This window comes from Pecten maximus, chromosome 6, assembly GCF_902652985.1.
Source record: "Pecten maximus chromosome 6, xPecMax1.1, whole genome shotgun sequence".
In the NCBI taxonomy this organism is placed as follows: Eukaryota; Metazoa; Mollusca; class Bivalvia; order Pectinida; family Pectinidae; genus Pecten; species Pecten maximus.
In genome coordinates this window covers 36,302,922-36,326,458 of record NC_047020.1, presented here as the reverse complement: position 1 = coordinate 36,326,458, position 23,537 = coordinate 36,302,922, and the positions used below count along the sequence as shown (strand labels likewise).

Genomic DNA, 23,537 nt, shown 5'->3' with positions numbered 1-23,537 from the left:
ATATTGAGCTGATATCAACATGTCTCGCTATATTGAACTGATATCAACACGTCTCGCTATATTGACCTGATATCAACATGTCTCGCTATATTGACCTGATATCAACATGTCTCGCTATATTGACCTGATATCAACATGTCTCGCTATATTGACCTTATCAACACGTCTCGCTATATTGACATAATATCAACATGTCTCGCTATATTGATTTGATATCAACACGTCTCGCTATATTGATCTGATATCAACATGTCTCGGTATATTGACCTGATATCAACATGTCTCGCTATATTGACCTGATACCAACATGTCTCGCTATATTGACCTGATATCAACACGTCTCGCTATATTGACCTGATACCAACATGTCTCGCTATATTGATCTTATATCAACATGTCTCGCTATATTGACCTGATATCAACATGTCTCGCTATATTGACCTTATATCAACATGTCTCGCTATATTGACCTGCTATCAACACGTCTCGCTATATTGATCTGATATCAACATGTCTCGGTATATTGACCTGATATCAACATGTCTCGCTATATTGACCTGATATCAACATGTCTCGCTATATTGACCTTATATCAACATGTCTCGCTATATTGACCTGCTATCAACACGTCTCGCTATATTAACCTAATATCAACATGTCTCGCTTTATTGACCTGATATCAACATGTCTCGCTATATTGACCTGATATCAACATATCTCGCTATATTGACCTGATATCAACATGTCTCGCTATATTGACCTGATATCAACATGTCTCGCTATATCGACCTCATATCAACATGTCTCGCTATATTGACCTCATATCAACATGTCTCGCTATATTGACCTCATATCAACATGTCTCGCTATATCGATCTTATATCAACATGTCTCGCTATATTGACCTGATATCAACATGTCTTGCTATATTGACCTTATATCAACATGTCTCGCTATATTGACCTGATATCAACATGTCTCGGTATATTGACCTGATATCAACATGTCTCGCTATATTGACCTGATACCAACATGTCTCGCTATATTGACCTTATATCAACATGTCTCGCTATATTGATTTGATATCAACACGTCTCGCTATATTAACCTAATATCAACATGTCTCGCTATATTGACCTGATATCAACATGTCTCGCTATATTGACCTGATATCAACATGTCTCGCTATATTGACCTGATATCAACATGTCTCGCTATATTGACCTGATATCAACATGTCTCGCTATATTGACCTGATATCAGCATGTCTCGCTATATTGACCTGATATCAACATGTCACGCTATATTGACCTGATATCAACATGTCTCGCTATATTGACCTGATATCAACATGTCTCGCTATATTGACCTGATATCAACATGTCTCGCTAAATCGATTTCATATCAACGTTTTTCATTATTTCTTATCTTATATCAACTTAAACATAGACATTAAACATTGTCTATCTATTAATGTGTTTCTCAAGTCAATGGTGTCTGTCCGCATGCCTCACTGTTAGATATGCTAACACGTTTTAAATAATTCATCTTAAAATTTCACACTGACTTAGTCAGACTGCAGTCTTTTATATTCACGATATTGCACACCCAATTTAAATTTGTAATATTTCTCTTATATGTCAGACATTCATATGTAAATGTATCCTCATTTTAAAATTAAATTTCACTCACACATATTTATGAAATACTACAATCCTTCAAAACAAATTTATATTTCAGCAACATCTATTACAAAGATCACGCGCTGCACTTGTGGGGGGTAAACTAGAACGCGGTGGGGTCAACTCGATTGACTGCTACAATTAACACGGCTTCCGCACACACGTCTGACGAGTGACAATCGGGGTCGGGGCAGAGGAGTGCGAGCTCCTGTAATCGGGGATATACAATTATATATAGATAAGGTATATTATCGATATCCAATACGTCAGAAGTTGTTAATATGCATCATCACATATAATAAAGTAAGCTAAAATGACATATCAACACGGCATTTAACATGGAAAATTACTCTGAACATTCATTGATCAAAAATAGCTTCAACAGCTGTTAATGTCACTGTGAAGTAAACACGCCCATGTGTCACACAGTGTGATCTGAGGTGAAGATGTGTGGTTTACTGTTCCCATAATGCTTTTCCTATTATGGACATTTTATACGCTACGATAGATACGCAAAAATATATCTATATGTCTATTTAAAGGTGTCATATATTTATAACATAGTAATACAAATGACGAAGATAACTTCATGACTCGTGCCCTGACGGGGCCTTGAACTCACGATTTACAGCATCCAATCGGCTAGCCAGAAATACCCGCAGCGTTAACCACTGCGCCACATCTGCATTATAAAAAGAACGTTTCAATAGCGCAGTGATGGTTGGCCCGATACACTAACATGATCATAGTGACAATCGTCTATTAGATAATATGGATACCTGGATCGCAATGAATATACATACATGGATGCGAATTGTATACATATTGTAAATATTCATTACAACACAACTACGACAGGAAATTCAAATCTTTACCTTTGGATACATCGGACAACATTATTCAATGATATTGACATCTCTCCCTTCTTCAGCTTAGTAAACTATGACTGCGAATAAATAAGCATATACGCAGTGAAAAAAGGCTCAGCGGACTGATAAGCGCGGGAATCGAAAACATAATTTAAATGATACACTGACAATTGGTAGTTTACATTGACACAGTGCTTCCTACGCGCCCGATTAAGGAAAACACGGTACGTCAAAACAAAAGAATAAAAAAAAAAAAAAAAATGAAATGTTACTCACAAACGGGAAAACAAGGGAACAGTATGACATAAAGAAAAACATTCAAACGAAGATATTAAAAAAAAAAAACAAGCATGCTGGGTATTGTTCAAACAATACATGCCCCATATACGGGTCATTACTAAAAATAGTAACAGTGACCTTGACCTTGAATCTCGAACTTGCTCAAGATATTATGGTCCTTTATCATTGTCTGAAGTTTGATCAAAATCCTTCAAGGAATGAAGCCGCTAGAGTACCGACAGCCTTTGGCGTTACATTAATACGTACAAGATGGACGATGAGAAAACCTATAGTCCCCAGGGGACTAATAACAAGTCGATAATGTCTGAAGGATTGGTATCACTTAAAATTATAATTCATGTTCTTCCAAAATTTTAATATGCGGGTTTCAAACGAACTTGCTGCACCATCGCACGTTCTACCATTGAAGCATTTTAATCTTCCCGTAAAAGCATTTGCTCTATCGGACTTCGAGCTCATTTGTCACGACGGAGTAATGAATTTCCCGTACATTATGCACTCAAGCACACCTCAGGAATTTGGTAGCAAAGCCCTACATAGGACGTAGCTGTTAGCACGTCGACAGATTACGGGTCAAGGGTAAGGGGTATCTTTAAGTAAATATCGACTCCAAAGGTCTTTCAGGTCATATAGGAAGTGCTCCCACACTTGTGTTGCTACAGACTTTATGATTGGGTAATCCCTTTAGTTACGGTCGTTATGACTGGATAATCCACTGATTTAGGCTACTTGTCTAGCCAATATTTAAATTTGACACAACTTTATCCCTTCTGTTATTTCAAAAGATAAAATACACGTACATTTACGCTACAACCGCTATAACTGGTGATTGATTTCGACAAAAAATCCCGTCTACTCTAGAGGTACTGTATTTAGAATTAACGAAAACTTAACATTCTTATCGCGCAAAACTTTACTTAAATACTGTAAGTCTTAGGAATAGAATGCGCCTAGTGTTATCAGCTGCTTTTGCGGAAGAGGCGACATGTGTGACAATGCCTTGCGGAGTTAGGGGTTTCCTGTCGTACCGTCCGTTATGGGACACTAAAGTGACCCAAATTCATGCTTTATCAATTTCAACATTTAATTTTTTTATGATATATCTACAAATATTGTTTTCTCTTTACTTCTAAACCACGCTTTTCTTTCCTGACGCCTTCCACATATGACAATACATCGCATTGTGGTCTTAGAAGGAAAACCATTACCAGACAGCGATACATACTTCTCTGGCTCTTATTTTTTGGTATGACATTTCAGTGTGATGACACTATACTATTGTCTCTCACTAGCCCCATCATCGGTCAGTACCGTCTCCAATAGACCTTAGTTGTCGTAAGGACGTCAAGATACTGACCAAATCAAATCCTATTCATAGAACAGCCTTTCACGATGAAAAGAATCGCACTGCATTTTTAGTGATTTCGGTAAAGATTACTTCTCCTCCTCACCCCTTCCCCCACCAAAACCACCATCACCATACAACACACACACACACACACCCCCCTCAGCGCAAGTAATACTTATTACATTATTAGATAGTACATTGTAGACATATTTCTGTACAAAAATATTCACTTGTCCATTGAATAACCTACCAGCTACAAATACAAACTCTGGCCAAAATATTCGTTTATACCTAAAATTTATAATTAGTTGTTGCTTTGGAGAAGATATCAGACTATATATATATATATTTATCCCAAAACGCCAAGACGGGGAAAAGAGCGTATACATAACTGTCTATCCAGAGTTGTCGTTCCTTAAATTCTATCCAGAGTTGTCGTTCCTTAAACTCTGTCCAGAGTTGTCGTTCCTTAAATTCTATCAAGAGTTATACATCAAGAACGACAACTCAGTAAGAGATTGTAAAGCACCAAAACTTGATTTATGTGTCTGATTGATTTATAAACGGCAGCTTCTGTAATTTGGCCAAGTAAGTAAAAAGATAAATCTGATAAATATGTAGATACCTTGCCCTCACTTTTTATCAAATATACATACAAGACAAAAATTATCGTGCTAAATATTCCTCAGTGTCCTTTATATTTAACGTTTTATAGCCTGGCGGGTGTCTATTCCTTACTACTACACTTACGTTGAAAAGCAATTTTTTTTGGACCCAAAACAAGACAAGATGATTCACCACAAGTATTAAAGACGATCGCTACCGTTATCTCTGAGATCGCCAAACATTGCCAACAGTTTTATTGTTTACTCATCCGCAATCGTGATTTTATTCCATCATAGAATACCGGTATAACTAAGATCTTAGAATCAAATTGTAACATCAAATTAATTTTCTTATGGATAAAAAAGCTGGTTTGGGACGAGAAGCAAGCAGACCGGTGCGTTCGTGTTGAGTTTACAAAGATATCTGATATTACCGGAGCTTAAGGAAGATGGCTTCAAACTATACGGAGACCCATACAAAAACAGTTTCCGTTAGAAATTTTAGTATGATAAATGGCAGAGGTCCATCAATGATTAAGTGTCTGGTAGAACGCATGTTTGGGATATACAGCTGGACGGTCGGAAGGAAATAGCCAGATTCCCGCAAGTCTTGGTTAAAATGTTTTCGAGGATTGCGTGGAACTTGTCGTTTGTATCCAAAGGTGTCTAAAGTATGGTGTTGTTCCAGAAAATTCATTCATCTGTTTTTTTCGACTGAAGAGCTGGAGTTTATTGAGTGATAACGAACTGCTATCTTTGATTTTCACGGTCTTTGGACAAATATCTTTATTAGAAAAACATTTTGAGGTATTTAAAAAAAAACACGAACCTTATAATGTCTATAATGTTCAAATGTTACTGTTTTTACCAAACTTTCTTACAGATCATTTTGATTCCAAGGATGCATGAAGACATTTCGGCCAATTATGTTTCATCACCTAGTACTGTTCTATAAACTGCTTAATTCTGAGGGATATATTTATTTTCGCGGTACTGTGTACGTTTAATATCTGACCAAAGAGAATTACTAAAAATACAAAATTTGTATTAAAGTATTTTGTATAATATAGAGTTATATAAATATGCCCGAGGAATAGCAGCGTATATGATTCTTGATCGACTGCTTGTTAAACGAATTAATTCTCGCGTAAATTATGTCTCGCTAAATATAATTGTTTCACAGTATATGTTTATTTTATTTGAACACAACCCGCAAAAATGCCTTGCCAATACTTCATACTATCCAGACTATTATACAAGATATATGATACAGTATATAAACAATTTTAGTTTCATTTCAGAACGCGAAAATAATATCTCATCAAATCCAAGTGTTTTACAGTATGCTCATTTTTTTTAAATTTATTTCACGTTTGACCTTTAACTTTTTCTTATTATTGTTGTTGTTTGTTTGTTCCAGGGTCAAAGGGGTCAAAGACCAGGGTACGCGTCATAATAGACCCCCACAGGAACCACGCTACGCCAAGGACGATCTAACTCTTGTCAGCCCTCCGTATTCAAAATACCTGTGTCGGACTAACCAGGACGGCCGCTGTGGGACCTGCTGGAGTAGGGACCAAGAGAAACTCGTCCAATCTCAATACCCCTCCCACCACGAAGATAGTGGCGATAATATACTCTGCTATAGCCGTAGTGATCCGACTAGTTCTCTAGCTGGGTATTCCCCAACAACCGGTTGTGTTACCACCTTTCCATATACTAATAATACGCCTCAGCCTCCCAGTCACGCCTGGAGCCACCCGTGTAATTGTCAAAGTCAAGCACTGTGTTGGTGTGGTAGTAGAATTAAAATGTTCCGGACGTTAGGGAGAATGCTATTTTTGTGTGTACTTGTAACGTGTTTTGTGTACATTGTTGGATTAAAAAAAGCGAAGTTACCGCCAGATAGTGGAAATTCCGAGGATGGAGATAGGCCGGCTAGTGTACGTCTCGGAGGACCTGACCGTCTGCTGCTGGTGAGTCGATTAAGTTTTGTGGTGTCCCGGGGGTCCCGGGGGTCCAGGTTCAAGCCTAGGGTAACTGTGTTTATCTACTGCACACTATTCTGGTAAAGTACCAGTTTTGTTTACGATCCCGGAATGAAATTTATACAAAAAGTACTTTAAATGCCATTTTCAAAATCCAAGGGTTTCATCACGATGTACCTGGTCTTGTCTTCACTCATGGAAAATGTCATAGCAAAGTCGAAATCTCAAGAGTTTGCCAATCGATTGGTTCAACAACAAAAAAAAACAAAACAAAAAAGATGTCAATGGAGTAACACGCAAAACAGGTATATGAAAAGTGAACCCTTGGATTTTGAAGATATCAAGATATAAAATGTTTCGAAAGCTTTTGATAATCACCATTTTACCCATACATGTATACACAAATTAATGGTGCCAATCGGTGGTATTCAATTTTTAGAAGAATCTCGCATATTATCGTATATTATCTTTTCTACACAGACTGTAGAAGAAATTTAGTGAGCTCTCATCTTCATAGTAAACATATAATTATTTTATTAGTTAGATCATATCATTCATTGTTTTTATGACACCATTACGATTTGGCACATTATCACTAGCCCTCCACCTCTGGGTTGCGAGTTCGAAACCTACGTGGGGCAGTTGCCATCTACTGTCCGTAGGCCGGTGGTTTCCTCCGGGTACTCTACAGTATCTTTCCTCGACCTCCGAAACCTGACACGTCCTTAAATGATCCTGGCTGTTTATAGGACGTTAAACAAACAAACAAAAATCAACCAAACCATTACGTTTTGGCAAGATACTTGTCTGTGATACCCTGTAAGAAAGACATAGTAACTCGGAAACGAAGAAAGAACACAATTAAATGAATAATCAGGATTTTTTTTTAAAAATTACATTTTATATATTATATTATTATGAATTCACCAGGAGTAAGGAGTTCATCACTGGTCCCATATCACCTGCCTAATTCCTACACACGTATGTGTTTAGTGTGGGTCCGTTCTTTTAACGACACTTTTTTATAGTGCGATACTACTGAAATGTTTTAACACTGATACCGTAGAACCCGTCCAGACTAGTCTGTACTCCGCCTGGGGTATTTGATCGACAGCGACTTGATATATCGCGTAAATAATCGAAAAATCGTTAATGCATTATACAAAAAAAAAAAAAAAAAAAAAAAAAATCTGCCCAGTTGTGTGAAAGCGAGTAAACACTAGTAGAAATGCGAAATAAAAAAAAAATTGGAAAGATTTCAAAATTCTTTTTGCGGAATTATGTGTACATAAAGTGTGTACAACGTGAAGTTATTTTAGTAGGAGTGAAACTAAGGCTAGAAGTTTAGATATGAAAAATGTTCAAATCTGTTTCGTTCATCTTCGATTTCGGGGAAATTCAGGCACATGTGCTTGCAGACATTACCATCTTATATCGTAAACTTCAGTGTAACTAAGGTATTAAAGGGGAAAACTTAATCTTTTTGGTACTTATTTTAACTGCAGACAAATATATAGTCGATAACCTTTCTATAAATAACAAGGTAAACAATTTGCTTTGACGCTGACAAAACAGTTTTTCTCTCTCTAAAACCTGTCGTTATATGTCATTCAAGATAAACATTTGACAGGAAGTTGACAATATTAAGTCAACAGGTTGCAAGAGGGTAGGATGTTTAAACACTTTTAATGTCAAGTTAAACTATGGTTTTCAAAGAAAAAGTATTAGATGCGACCTTCAAACACTTAGCCATTCACTCTCCTGGTATGTGAAGGAAGATTTACATTGTCCGCGTCTCATTACTACATAAACTACGTGTATACTCAATTCATCATCTAACGTGGACTTTGACAAAGTACGAGCAGAAGTGACAGTTTCGTCAAGTACGTCATAAATCACCTTAGCCTCTAGAATCTTTGTTAAACAGCCTGGGTTATAGGGTACAGAAACGTTCTCTTCCGGATGACTACGTTTGTTAGATTGCACAATTTGAAATATATCCGACCAGGTCAAAATTTGACGTGGCTCCCGCATAACCCGTTATTCGGATCTCTGTGAGTTTAATCAAACAGAAGATGTCTCTAATGGCGAGGAAATACAAGTTAAAGTACAACTAAATCGTTGAATATCATGTTCTGATATCAGCGTGTGAAAAACGCGAATAATTTATTTTTCAACACAGGGTTCTGGCACTAATCTCCCAACCAACTGTCAATATATATGTATTATAGTTGGACCGTCGGTAGGAGACAAGTCCCTGTTGTCTTAAATATAAACAAGAATTGTCAGAAGACAACATAGTCTAAAAAGGGGTTTAAAGTCTGAATAAGTGTTTTAAAAATAGGTCAAAGGTGACGGTCAAGGTCAGCAGGTATATATATAGTATATATAGTAACACAGTCTTGTCCCAAGGAACGCACATGTCAAGTATGAATGCCCTATCTCATACGGTTAACATACTGTTGCCAAGGTTAAAGTTATGTTTAAGTAGGTCAAAGTTCACGGTCAAGGTCAGCAGGTCCGCAAATGTAGTACAGTGCCAATGGAAAGTTCTTGCCACATAGAACTCACATGTCAAATACCTAATCTGTATCCTCATAACTATTGACACAACACTGTTTTATTAAATTTTAACCCATAGCTGTCTACGGACGACGCCGACGCCGACGCCGACGCCGGCGAGCTATGATATCAACTGTATTTTGTCATTGGTTGGTTACTTGAATTGGTCCACATTTAGGGTCAATTTACAGTGCGATTTCACCGGAATACCATATCAAAGGCATATGCCATATCTCCTGGACCTTTATACTAACACTGGTATGGGCCATTTACGTTTTAGTATGAATCCGTTTCAGTTATAATCCTCAGGCAATGAGCATAAGGTACCATTTTGAAAGACTTCCGTACGTAACTGCCCGGGAACTAAACCCAGCGCTTTTCTCACATGGCTAGGTCAAACGTTGAATTCAAAGGTCAAGAATAGGGCAGTGCCATTGAAGAAAATGTTGAAACGCTCATCTCCTGGTCGTGGTGAGGCAGTATCATTGAAGAAAAACTTAATTGTTTAGAAAAAGAAAAGAGATTTAGTCGCTTCTTACCAATCATGTAATGTGGAAAACAAGTACATTTCATACGCCAAACAACATGGATGTGTTTGGTTCTACAGCAATGTACTGACTTTATTTGCATTACAGTATAGAACAATAACTTCACATCTGGAATCTCGAGATGAGTGGAGAAAAGGTTGTCCCGGAATATAAACAAATATGCGTGATTGTTTTGGCCTCTCTCTATAACAGAGCATACCTAAGCGCTAAAGAGAGCCGCCACCAGACATTCCTGGTCGGTAAGACGCTTGTCAATGTTCTTGTAGTTAGTAGCGCACTGAAGCGGTTTCTATTACAAAGCTGCCACGAAGCATGTTTGTTTGTACTAGTAAAAAAAATCAAATATTAATGATAGGATATATCACACACATCTCATAATACTTGGTAACAAGACCGTCATCTTAGAGATATCTGTTTTCTAGTGTTAATTTGTCGTGGAAGCCATTCCAATCGTGTTCACACACCACGACAGTTATTGTGTACATTCCGTTCTCGATAGTGAAATGTACACCGCAACAATACCACATGTGTGATAATGAGCAACAATTAGAAACAATAGACATAAGATAGGTATATACATAAGTATCGTTATACAACAATAGATTTATCCGTACCGACTCCACAAGAACACTCACACACATATATTATATGCGTATGAATTATACTCTATCTAAACTTCATAATTGCATGGATTTATTTCATTCATTAGGATTTCAAAGCTCAATCTGTTGTTGAAAAATTAAAGGGCATTTCTTCAATTGATTTTAATGTATAGCTCTGTACAGATATATTTTTTTTTTGATATGATGAATAGACCTGCTTGTACTTAACACGAGAAGTACGCGAACAAACAAACCAGACGTCTGTCGCGCGCGAGTGTGTCAGTCACCATACGACACCGGTGACACTTGCATAAGATCTGCCTGTCATGTCGATTATCAGTCTTGGTTTAGACAAATTGATGATATAACAACACAGAGGGTTATATATTCATAGCTAGACGGAAATATACTATCATGAGCAGAAAGTGTTTAATTTTTTATCAGATTAATTTGGTAACCAATGACACAGTCTATTACAGGTACATGTAACCAATGACACAGTCTATTACAGGTACATGTGGCCAAGGACACTGTCCATTACAGGTAGATGTAGACAAGGACACTGTCCATTACAGGTAGATGTAGTCAAGGGCACAGTTCATTACAGGTACATGTAGCCATGGACACTGCCCATGACAGGTACATGTAGATAAGGACACTGTCCATTACAGGTACATGTAGCCAAGGGTACTGTCCATTACAGGTACATGTAGCTAAGGACACTGTCCATTATAGGAACACATAGCCAAGGACACTGTCCATTACAGGTACATGTAGTCAAGGGTACTGTCCATTACAGGTATATGTAGCCAAGGACACTGTCCATTACAGGTACATGTAGATAAGGACACTGTCCATTACAGGTACATGTAGCCAAGGGTACTGTCCATTATAGGTACATGTAGACAAGGACACTGTCCATTACAGGTACATGTAGACAAGGACACTGTCCATTACAGGTACATGTAGACAAGGACACTGTCCATTACAGGTACATGTAGACAAGGACACTGTCCATTACAGGTACATGTAGACAAGGACACAGTCCATTACAGGTACATGTAGCCAAGGATACAGTCCATTACAGGTACATGTAGACAAGGACACAGTCCATTACAGGTACATGTAGACAAGGACACTGTCCATTACAGGTACATGTAGACAAGGACACTGTCCATTACAGGTACATGTAGACAAGGACACTGTCCATTACAGGTACATGTAGTCAAGGGTACAGTCCATTACAGGTACATGTAGACAAGGACACTGTCCATTACAGGTACATGTAGACAAGGACACTGTCCATTACAGGTACATGTAGCCAAGGACACTGTCCATTACAGGTACATGTAGCCAAGGACACTGTCCATTACAGGTACATGTAGACAAGGACACTGTCCATTACAGGTACATGTAGTCAAGGACACTGTCCATTACAGGTACATGTACAGTAACCAAGGGTACTGTCCATTACAGGTACATGTAGCCATGGACACTGTCCATTACAGGTAGATGTAGTCAAGGGTACAGTCCATTACAGGTACATGTAGACAAGGACACTGTCCATTACAGGTACATGTAGACAAGGACACTGTCCATTACAGGTACATGTAGACAAGGACACTGTCCATTACAGGTACATGCAGACAAGGACACTGTCCATTATAGGTACATGTAGCCAAGGGTACTGTCCATTACAGGTACATGTAGCCAAGGACACTATCCATTACAGGTACATGCAGACAAGGACACTGTCCATTACAGGTACATGTAGACAAGGACACTATCCATTACAGGTACATATATACGAGGGTTCTGTTTATTACAGGTACAGGTGTATGTAGTCCATTCTCTGCATAGTGATTTTTGTTTGCCTTACCCGATTGACTCTAGTGCATTACATTGTACGTACAGTATAAGTGTAAACCTGGTCACTAATATCACAACAGACAGCGTGGAGGTTAGATTGCATTGTAAGATAATAATTTCGCATGATTTTGATTAAATCAAACTGATACGTCAATATTACTCATTTCATTAATCTACAGTTTTCCGCTTTCGGTGAAATATTGATATAGAGCAATGATACTCCTGTGTAAAACGAGAGAAATGCGGATATATATACGATTCCCGGTGTCACCAGTTTTTCGACATAGCCGTATAATTTTCTTTTAGCTCCGGATATGACGCGACAGGTGGCGTTACTGGTCAAGATGAAGTATGTGATTGGTCAATGTAGCGGTAAATGCAAAATGCAGATATGCAGTTAAAGACGAAACAAAATTAAGATTGAATGCAAGCTGAATAAGTGAATGTATCTATTCAAATGACACATTAATTATATTCCTGATTCAAATGCAGTTTTATTATCACCAAAAATGATTCAAACTGATATAATTTTGTTATCCGTGCTGAAACGCTTTCATTGATTTATTTCACCAGCAGTTTTACATTATAACCACCAGCATTAAAACTATGCCGTTTAACTTTTTCAAAGATATTTCTTGTTAAGATTTGAGTAAAGTTTCATAGTGTCGCCAGTCTGAATGAATGGAGTAGTCTATCCGGTGTCACCAGTTTTATATTAATGGAGCATTAATACAGTACAGCATTGATAAATGAAGTACAAAACGTATAGTTTTCCAGTGTCACTAGTCTTTACGAATGGAGTATAGTTTCTCGTTGTCATCGGTCTTTATGAATGGAGTATAGTTTCCCAGTGTCACTAGTCTTTATGAATGGAGTATAGTTTCCCAGTGTCACCGGTCTTTATGAATGGAGTATAGTTTCCCAGTGTCACCGATCTTTATGAATGAATTATTAGTTCTCAGTGTCAACACTCTTTAGCAATGTCACTAGTTTTTTTTTTTTTTTTTTTATAATTTGAGTATTTTTATATGTTCCGTTCTACTTTCATCATTTGTCCCACTGAAATAACACCACTAACCAATCTCAAATCAGTTACCGTAGTTAACCACTGAAATAACACCACTAACCAATCTCAAATCAGTTACCGTAGTTAACCACTGAAATAACACCACTAACCAATCTCAAATCAGTTACCGTAGTTAACCACTGAAATAACACTAACCAATCTCAAATCAGTTACCGTAGTTAACCACTGAAATAACACTAACCAATCTCAAATCAGTTACCGTAGTTAACCACTGAAATAACACTAACCAATCTCAAATCAGTTACCGTAGTTAACCACTGAAAAACACTAACCAATCTCAAATCAGTTACCGTAGTTTACCACTATAAAACACTAACCAATCTCAAATCAGTTACCGTAATTACCCACTGAAAAACACTAACCAATCTCAAATCAGTTACCGTAGTCAACCACTGAAAAACACTAACGAATATCAAATCAGTTACCGTAGATAAGCGCTGAAAAACACTAAACCATTTCAATTTTGTTCCTATCGTTCACAAGTTACGAAAACCAAGCAATCTTATAACTATGTTACCATCGTTAACCAGTGACAAACGTTAACCAATCTTATAACAAGGTTACCGTCGTTAACAAGTTACAAAAACCAAGCAATCTTAACCATATTCCAATCGTTAACAAGTGACAAGCACTAACCAGTCTTAACCATATTCCCATCGTTAACAAGTGACAAGCACTAACCAGTCTTAACCATATTCCCATCGTTAACAAGTGACAAGCACTAACCAGTCTTAACCATATTCCCATCGTTAACAAGTGACAAGCACTAACCAGTCTTGACCATATTCCCATCGTTAACAAGTGACAAGCACTAACCGGTCTTGACCATATTCCCATCGTTAACAAGTGACAAGCACTAACCGGTCTTGACCATATTCCCATCGTTAACAAGTGACAAGCACTAACCGGTCTTGACCATATTCCCATCGTTAACAAGTGACAAGCACTAACCGGTCTTGACCATATTCCCATCGTTAACAAGTGACAAGCACTAACCGGTCTTGACCATATTCCCATCGTTAACAAGTGACAAGCACTAACCGGTCTTGACCATATTCCCATCGTTAACAAGTGACAAGCACTAACCAGTCTTGACCATATTCCCATCGTTAACAAGTGACAAGCACTAACCAGTCTTGACCATATTCCCATCGTTAACAAGTGACAAGCACTAACCAGTCTTAACCATATTCCCATCGTTAACAAGTGACAAGCACTAACCAGTCTTAACCATATTCCCATCGTTAACAAGTGACAAGCACTAACCAGTCTTAACCATATTCCCATTGTTAACATTTGACAAATACTAACCAGACATAACTCCGCATGTCAGAAGCTAAAAACAGCCCAGTACCAACATTAGCCGGCGATAACTTTACTGTGATAGGTTAATCAATATAAATTCGTATAATAATAGCAGGTTACATATTAATATTGAAAAAACAGCTCCAGACGACGTTCATTTTCAAAACTACATTACCAACATTATAGAATCTATTAGAGTACGGTCCGTAATCACACTCAACACACTAACCACACGCGCAAAGCACGAGCACACTGCTGCGCGTTATAATATAGTTACGCTGTCTGATATGTAAACCCCGATACAGCCAGACAGACCAGCAGGGAAGATCGTAGCTTTCTATGTGTTCGGGTTTTCCTTTTTTTATGACGGACCAAGATATATATCTCCAGTTAAATAGACCTCTGATATTCTCATAAGTTAAAGATACGAGACAAAAAATAATCTAACATGATTTTATGAGTTTATTGGGTTTTTTTTATCTAAAATATTTATAAACTGAAAAGATGTAGCTATGAAATATGGTACAACGCTCCCTTTAATTATTACCGCCGACAGCCCCTTTTTACGAGATTGAATTTTTTTACTAATGCTGATTTTTTTTTTATTTATCATTTTAGTATATCATTTTTTTTTATAATCTTTTTATAATTGCGGGTCGGGCCGGGGGGTGTAGGAAGGCTTGTGTGGGAGAGGGATAAATTATAGAGTGAATCATATAATTTCTAAATTCTTGCTACAGTTACTGAATAATTTAATGTATGGAGATTAATACATCCGAAAAATAGAATAGATTGTTTACAAAATGACGCTCAGTACTCAACGATTTGCTTATTCAGAGTGTCGAAGTTACTTGCCTTCGATATCGGATTTATTTATCTATTTCATTTATTTATCTATCTTATTTATTTATTTATTTATTTATTTATTTATTTTCAAAATACTGTATAGTGTTAGCAGTATGTCCGTATGAAGCGTAACAGCTACAGAAAATCCATACTTGCATTTGCAGTGTGATCAGTACACATGTACTTCTATAACAATAGTGTCACTGTGAATGCTGAACTAGTTAACCCCTTTTCCATTAAAACAATTATCTCAACAAAAATTATTAATTTTGATAAATATATATCCAGATTTGAGTTTTTATATTACTAAAAGAAAAGAAACGTAAATTTTGATATTTTTGAATTATGTGGAGCCAAACTGGATCTGTAACAAGGGGACAAAACCGGCAGTAAAATTGCTATGATAAATATCCAATTGAAATATTTCAGACCTACCTAAAATGCACTAAAGTACATTTAACATATAAATCTCTCAACGCAGCTGAGAGCCCTTCAGTCACGTAGGATAATCTCGTGTGATATCGATACATTATCGGTCTTGTTTACATAATGTAACCGTCTACAGAATTTTAAGTGTCATTTTTAAATTTTTAAAGTCAATTTCAAAGCAATTTTATTTGCAATGTACACAATATTTCTATTTGTAAACAAACAAACATGAGAAATATAATCAGTGGAAAACAGGCAAAACTCTGCTATGCATTCCTTTTTCAAATAGATTTTCTTTGTGATAATAAAATTGGTCCTTTGCATGCTCTCAAAGATACATTTTACGTGGTTTTTCGATTGGCTTTTCGCCATGTCTAGTTGGCGCGTGATAGATTTCTAAGCTAGAATCAAGTACCCATAAACACCTGGACATTGATGGTTACAATAACCGGGACTTGAACTGTAGATTCCGGAATCTTGGTTTTTTTGTTAGACATTGCCATTATATATCTAATGAATGTTTGAATCAGACGTGAATCAGTGTGAAGATAATAGACTAAGAGAGACCGAGTTTTAACAGTGCAGAAATATCACCTCTGATATTTTGTTTACTGAAACATACCGCTTGCTGCATTGTAAGCATTTAAGAGAGTTGACTTCACGATGGTTGTAAGAGTTGAATACTTTAATATACATGTAGTGTTAAAGTAGAGAGTATAGGTCCTAGCGGTAGGGTGTCAGCTTGGGAGAACGAACGGTCGCTACTTCAAAACCCAGTTAGGGCTGGGCATTTTTCACAATTCATTCCTATTATAATAACAAGATATATGCAGTAAATATTATGCCGTCGTTTGTGGAATTTTATAGAAATGTAAGTCTTACAAAATATACATTTACAGCATGGTGTAAAAAAAAACCAAAAAAAAACTAAACTTTCAAGTTGATTTTTTGGTTTGTTTTTTTGTTTAACGTCCTATTAACAGCCAGGGTCATTTAAGGACGTGCCAGGTTTGGAGGTGGAGGAAAGCCGGAGTACCCGGAGAAAAACCACCGGCCTACGGTCAGTACCTGGCAACTGCCCCACGTAGGTTTCGAACTCGCAACCCAGAGGTGGAGGGCTAGTGATAAAGTGTCGGGACACCTTAACCACTCGGCCATCGCGGCCCCTCTTTCAAGTTGAATAACCCTTCGAAATATCAAATAAATACTTAATAGCTTAATGGCCAATTGATGGCTACTAGAGTTATCAGGTAATTTACTGAAGCTCAAAGCTCGCGGTAACTTCTGTAGCTTCACGTTGTCCTCGTGTAGAGGAAAGTGGCAATGATTTCCACCGAGAAAACTTTCTGAGTAACAGTTTGCACCTCTGTTGGAAAAAAACATCTCCCCCAGAATGTTCTATTAGAGCAAAAGTCCCATTGAGAGAGGAAGTACGCTGCGCAATAGAGTTTATCTTACCTAACGTAGAAAGTTTATACGAGAGAAGAGGTGAATGTTGGGGCACGCCAGTGTTGATAAGACTTCATATTCCAAGGACGCGCGGGGGTCTGCACGGCCGATAGCACGCGCTGTTATCAAAACCATTTGACTGGAAGGGTAAATATTAAGAGATTAGCTCTTTCAATAATTAAAGCATGTTGATTTGGTTTCTCAAAAGAAAACATCACTCGTTAAAGGTGGCTGTTCCAGAACCACTGTCTGAGAGGAAGGCAGTGTAGATATGATGTATATTCCATTTATCATAAAATAAGCTTTAAATACATAGGCAGCTAAAATAACAACAAAATCATGAATAGAAAAACATATTTTAGAGATCGGAAATCTATTCAACAGCAGCCGTAACACGCTCAGGTGCATATTGATTTTTTTATTTTAAGATAAGCCTGACATTCGTATTTCTTTAAATAATTTTATGAAGGGAACATGCCCTATATAATTATATAAATCAATATCAAATGTTTCTCACATTTGTTGTACTAGTTGAATTTTATTATCCTTGTTGATTTCACACAATAGAAATGAAGAACAATGAAACAAGCCTCTCATTTCGTTTACAGACAACAATATCCATTTTAACTTTTGTTCAATCTTATTCACCCTCTTTATATAGCCAAACCGTCATATAATGCCAAATATTGTAATTATATAGCGGGATTGATTTAGTTACTCCCTAAAAACTAAGTACATGTCCTGTTATGCAGCAGTTAAGAGGACCATGGGCCTTAAAGGGGTATTCCTTCATTCGCACATCAGAAACATGCACAATTTCTGTTTATGAAATCTATATCAGAACGATGATTTTACGAGTGCTTGTGCCTACAAGTAATGAAATTAACACTGAAATGTACAAGAAAAAGGCGTATCGTATACAAATACCGTATGTTTTTGCGGTAATTGGTGATACTTCGGGTCGAAATGAGAATTTTCAGGACTTGATACTCGAAGAACTTCGGTTTATCTTGAGAGTAAAACTGCCTTGTTAATGTAAAGATTGTAACTTTTACTTTTTTACATATTTCCAAGTAAGTTTAATTTTGACGACCTTAACTTTATTCAAACGAATGATTGCCCCTTTAAAGATCATTTGACAAAATGAGTGTAGTACACATTTCACATAGTCCGTAGTAGTATAGTGGTACATGTAGTAGTATTCAACGATGTCATGGTCGTTCCTGGCAGATTTCAAAGAAATCCCATTGGTAGAACTGAAGAAGAAATTAAAGATGGCGGTCGTTGCAGTCATCTTTGATTTCGGTCAAACCCAAAAAGTAACAACACTTGCCCAGGACTATCTCAAAATCATTCCTGGTGTGCTTCATATAAGTCCCGTTGGTGGAACTGAAGAAGCTTAGGATATATGTGTGGTTTATGAGAACAGTCAATGTGCATGCCAAAAAGAACCATCGTAAAACAGTCATGATGGAATTAAGACCGGTTCGAAAGATAATAACTGTTGCTCAAGATCAGTTCTTGTCCATTCCGGAAAACGTATCTTCAAAACCCGACAGGTGGAACTGGAGAAGTTTTCAAATTTGCTTTTTAAATGTTCATGACGGCTATCTTAGATATCGTACAGAAAAATAGAAATACTTTGTCAGGACATCTCGGGATCGTTCCTGGTCTTTTTTGCCTAAACCAAACTGTTGGAAATTAAGAAGAAACTTAGGATGTTTCAGTTCTTTATGAAAAGTATGATTGCCCAATTATGTCACAAAATGGCTACCGTAGTACCGTAGCAGCCAACTTCGACATTATACAAGTTCGAGAGATAACAACATTTTATCAGCATTACAGCAGGCCCATTACTGATTTCCACTAAAATCCCGAAGGTGTAGCTGAAGAAAAAAATGAAATATGTTTTTCAAGAGGGCAGCCATGGCGGTCATCTTGAATTTCGAACTAACACGGTAGATTACGAGATTTGAACGGTAACGTCTTGGGATAATTAATGACAAGTTTCAAGACAATAATCCAGGCGAAACTTGAGAAGTTTAAAACATGAAAAGCTTGCAGTGAATGACGAAAGAAAAAACAGCATTTCAACATGTAATCCTTAACTGATCGCTCTAAGGTCTTTGATAAACTCTCTGTTCATATTTGCTTTCAACTAAAGTGTTAGTCCAGTAAGATATCGTCACAATTCGGCATTCATTTTTCTGGTCGATCTTTTGATAGTTTAAACTTGCTTGTAACAAGCATTCTCATTGGCTTAAAAATATATCATCAGCCAATAACGTAAAACATGACGTCACCGTTGTAACGTCACGTTTGACTGGCGGATAAAACTGCGTAAAAGAGTCCGTCAATAAAAATTAATTTTCCACGTGGATTGTGAATAGTAAATTGAATTATAAGGATGAACATGAAAATGATTTTATGTTAAGAAGCTATTACACAAAAATCGGAGTGTATTCTCATCATAAACCGATTAAAGGTTTATTTAGAGTACGCCCCGTTTTTAGTTATCTCTTCACAACACACACACACAAAAGTATTCATTTTAATCCTTAGATATCACTGAACTCGGTAACATCATTTTTAAAATTATAAACGTGTTTTATAGATTGCCAAATCTACAGTGAAGTGGTTCGACGCTAAACATTTGTGACGTTCATATATTTTAATTTGTTAATTTCTCCAAAACATATTCAGATATGAAACGAGTGTTTGATTTAGACAGCTATCCACGAGATCAAAGTCAAAATGTCATCGTCCCATTGTAATGAGGAAACAGTGATTGATTTTACGGCCTTTTTAATGTATATCATCAGAACAATTCAGGCAATCTCTTGATACCAAGGTGCGTCTTAAAATATTCCATCTGCAACATAAGCTCAATATATGTCGAATTCGATAATACACGTATTCCATTAGCTATCAATGTGTCATTTCTGTTGATAGAAATGGAATCGGGGTTATGACGTTAAATCGAAAACCAAAAATGTATAATCGGTAACGATATCTGACGTTTGTAGATATTAAATAATGCAAAGATGTAATTTCCTATTCGTATTCTGTCTTTTAATTAATCAACACAGTTTTAATTAATCGTGCATATACATATTTCTTCACAAAATTATCATGAATATGGATTGATGCAGATTTAAAGGCGATGACGTCGATTCAGTTGTTTTTTTTTTATTTCTGATATGGGCGTACGTTTGATATATTAATATACATGTAATTTTATGGTTTTTGAAAACATTCAAATGCAAATGTACAATAAAGTCCTTCTAACTAAATTGCCACGGATCTGGCCGGAAAACACAGGCATTCGGACAAAATATGTATGCAGATAATGTTGATCAGGTTGGGAATTCCTTTGGAAATCCGAAATAACCGTTTTTCGCAAGGGGAAAAAAGCCCAAGAAATTCGTCGAAAAAGAACTAAAAACTGTTCAAATAAAGGTTAAGAAAAAATGTGCGGTTATCAATCTTATATACTAAAATCCAAAATTTTGACGTCTTATACTAGGTCAGCGCACTAAATCGTAAAATACAAAGAAATCTCGCAAAATCGACCTCACAATCGATACCGATTTCTAGCGGGCAAAGCCAATGACAAACGCTCCACAGTATGACGCTTAGTGACACATAAAAGATATTACATGGACAATTCAGATAACAGACATTTGATGTGACGAAAGCAATGATATTATAAAAATTCTTTGACGGAGTACGGTTATAGCCGATATACAATTGAAGAGGGAAAAACAGATGTCGCCGACTACGACTTAGCGGCATAACAATGTGGTTTATTTGCTAAGGACCATCGGACAGCAAGCTAATCAATTAAGATCATCATTTCCTTCACATGCATCTATATTGACATAGTTCTAGATATGTTGATGACAGTCTTCAATCATTTTTACGTAACGTATTGAAGGACCATAGTGTACTGTCGTGTGACGTAAAAATAAGGATGGTTACAGCGGATGCCGGAGGTACAGATAGAGTAATTCCCCCTTAAAGCAGCAAATACTTGCATGATTCCGTCTTATAATTGATCTAATTAATAGGATGGCTTTGTTTGTTTGTTTGTTTGTTTGTTTTCTGAGTTTATCGTCCCGTGAACAGCCAGGGTTATTTCGAGGCGGGTCTTCTTTAAGCGTGTAGCCGTCGTTGACTACCCCAAGGAACAGCATACGCCATGATATATATGTGTGTGTACATGTATTATGTCCGTAGGTTGGATATGGTCCGTGGGTTGGAAATTATACCAAGTCCATGTGATATATGGTCCATGGGTTGGGAATTTATACCAAGTCCCTGTGATATATGGTCCATGGGTTGGGAAATTATACCAAGTCCCTGTGATATATGGTCCATGGGTTGGGAAATTATACCAAGTCCCTGTGATATATTGACCGTGGGTTGGAAAACTATACCAAGTCCTGTGCTATATGGTCCGTGGGTTGGGAATTTATACCAAGTCCCTGTGATATATGGTCCATGGGTTGGGAATTTATACCAAGTCCCTGTGATATATTGACCGTGGGTTGGAAAACTATACCAAGTCCTGTGCTATATGGTCCGTGGGTTGGGAAATTATACCAAGTCCCTGTGATATATGGTCCGTTGGTTGGGAAATTATACCAAGTCCTGTGATATATGGTCCGTGGGTTGGGAAATCATACCAAGTCCCTGTGATATATGGACTATGGGTTGGGAAATTATACCAAGTCCCTGTGATATATGGTCCGTGGGTTGGGAAATCATACCAAGTCCCTGTGATATATGGTCCGTGGGTTGGGGAATCATACCAAGTCCCTGTGATATATGATACATATTTTATCACGAAACATGACATTGAATACTAATTAATATTTTCGTGCAAGAAATCTTCGTTTTAACAAAACTGTAGTATGGCCATCCATTTTCTTCGAAATGTATGCTTTAAAATGATGTGGTACATGTATAAGAGGGTCAATAGAACAAACATCGTTACGATGATTGAGATGTCTACATCGTTACGATGATTGAGATGTATACACTTTGGCAAGTTAAAGCAGTTTTGCTGAATAATGAGATCGATTTCAAAGCAAGAGTGTTTATGTTTTTATCTATTTATTTAATCATTTATCTATCTATTTGTTTTCGACGACGACAACGACGACGATGATGGTTATAAATGTAAATTAATATACTTTCATCTCTTTACAGGAACCCAACATATACAAACCAATTGCTTTAGAAGAATTCGAAAGAAATATACTAGACTTGAGGACGCATTATGACGTCATACGAATGTTTCTTGTAAATAGGAGCCTATCAGACGACGCTATCACGAAACTGATTGATAAAGAAGAGAATTCTGACGTCATTGATGACGTAGGATCACAAAAGAGAGACTATGATTATTATAACGACGAATGGGATTATAATGATGAAGAGCGCGTAGGTAAGTCGACCACGTGGTCTAACATTATGTAAATCGGTTAGCCATAATTATTGACGGCTAATTTCTATGTCATGTAGTATTGTTTGACTTGACATTGGTGTCGTGTTGTTTGACTTGACATTGGTGTCGTGTTGTTTGACTTGACATTGGTGTCGTGTTGTTTGACTTGACATTAGTGTCGTGATGTTTGACTTGACATTGGTGACGTATGCGTTTGACCTGACAATGGCGCCGTGTGTATCTGATATTAGCGTCGTGTGCGTTTGACTTGACATTAGTGTCGACCGCGTTTGACTTTGATGTCGTGTGCGTCTGACATTGGTGTCGTGTACGTTTGACATTGGTGTCGTGTGCGTTTAACTTGACACTTTTGTCGCGTAAGTTAGACATTGGCGTCCTGTATGTTTGGTTTTGATGTCGTTTGCGTGTGACAGTCAAGTCGTGTGTGTTTGACATTGATGTTGTTTATGTTGACCTTATGTTGCTCGTTTGACATTGACGCCATGCATATGTGACATTGAATTGGGATTATTTCTATGACCCTCATGCATGTTTGACCTTGGCGCTGTGTGTATGATGTTGGGTCTTTTGCGTTG

The 23,537-nt window shown here is 37.2% G+C and overlaps 1 protein-coding gene across 1 annotated transcript in view; it reads left to right on the top strand.

The window, feature by feature from the left end:
* The window catches only part of LOC117329668, a 77,436-nt gene that overhangs the window by 49,709 nt on the left and 4,190 nt on the right, over positions 1 to 23,537 (top strand). The window contains exons 2-3 of the mRNA XM_033887720.1: positions 6,225 to 6,780; positions 22,704 to 22,941. Coding sequence (XP_033743611.1) covers positions 6,225 to 6,780; positions 22,704 to 22,941 — 794 coding nt within the window. The remainder of the gene's footprint in view (positions 1 to 6,224; positions 6,781 to 22,703; positions 22,942 to 23,537) is intronic.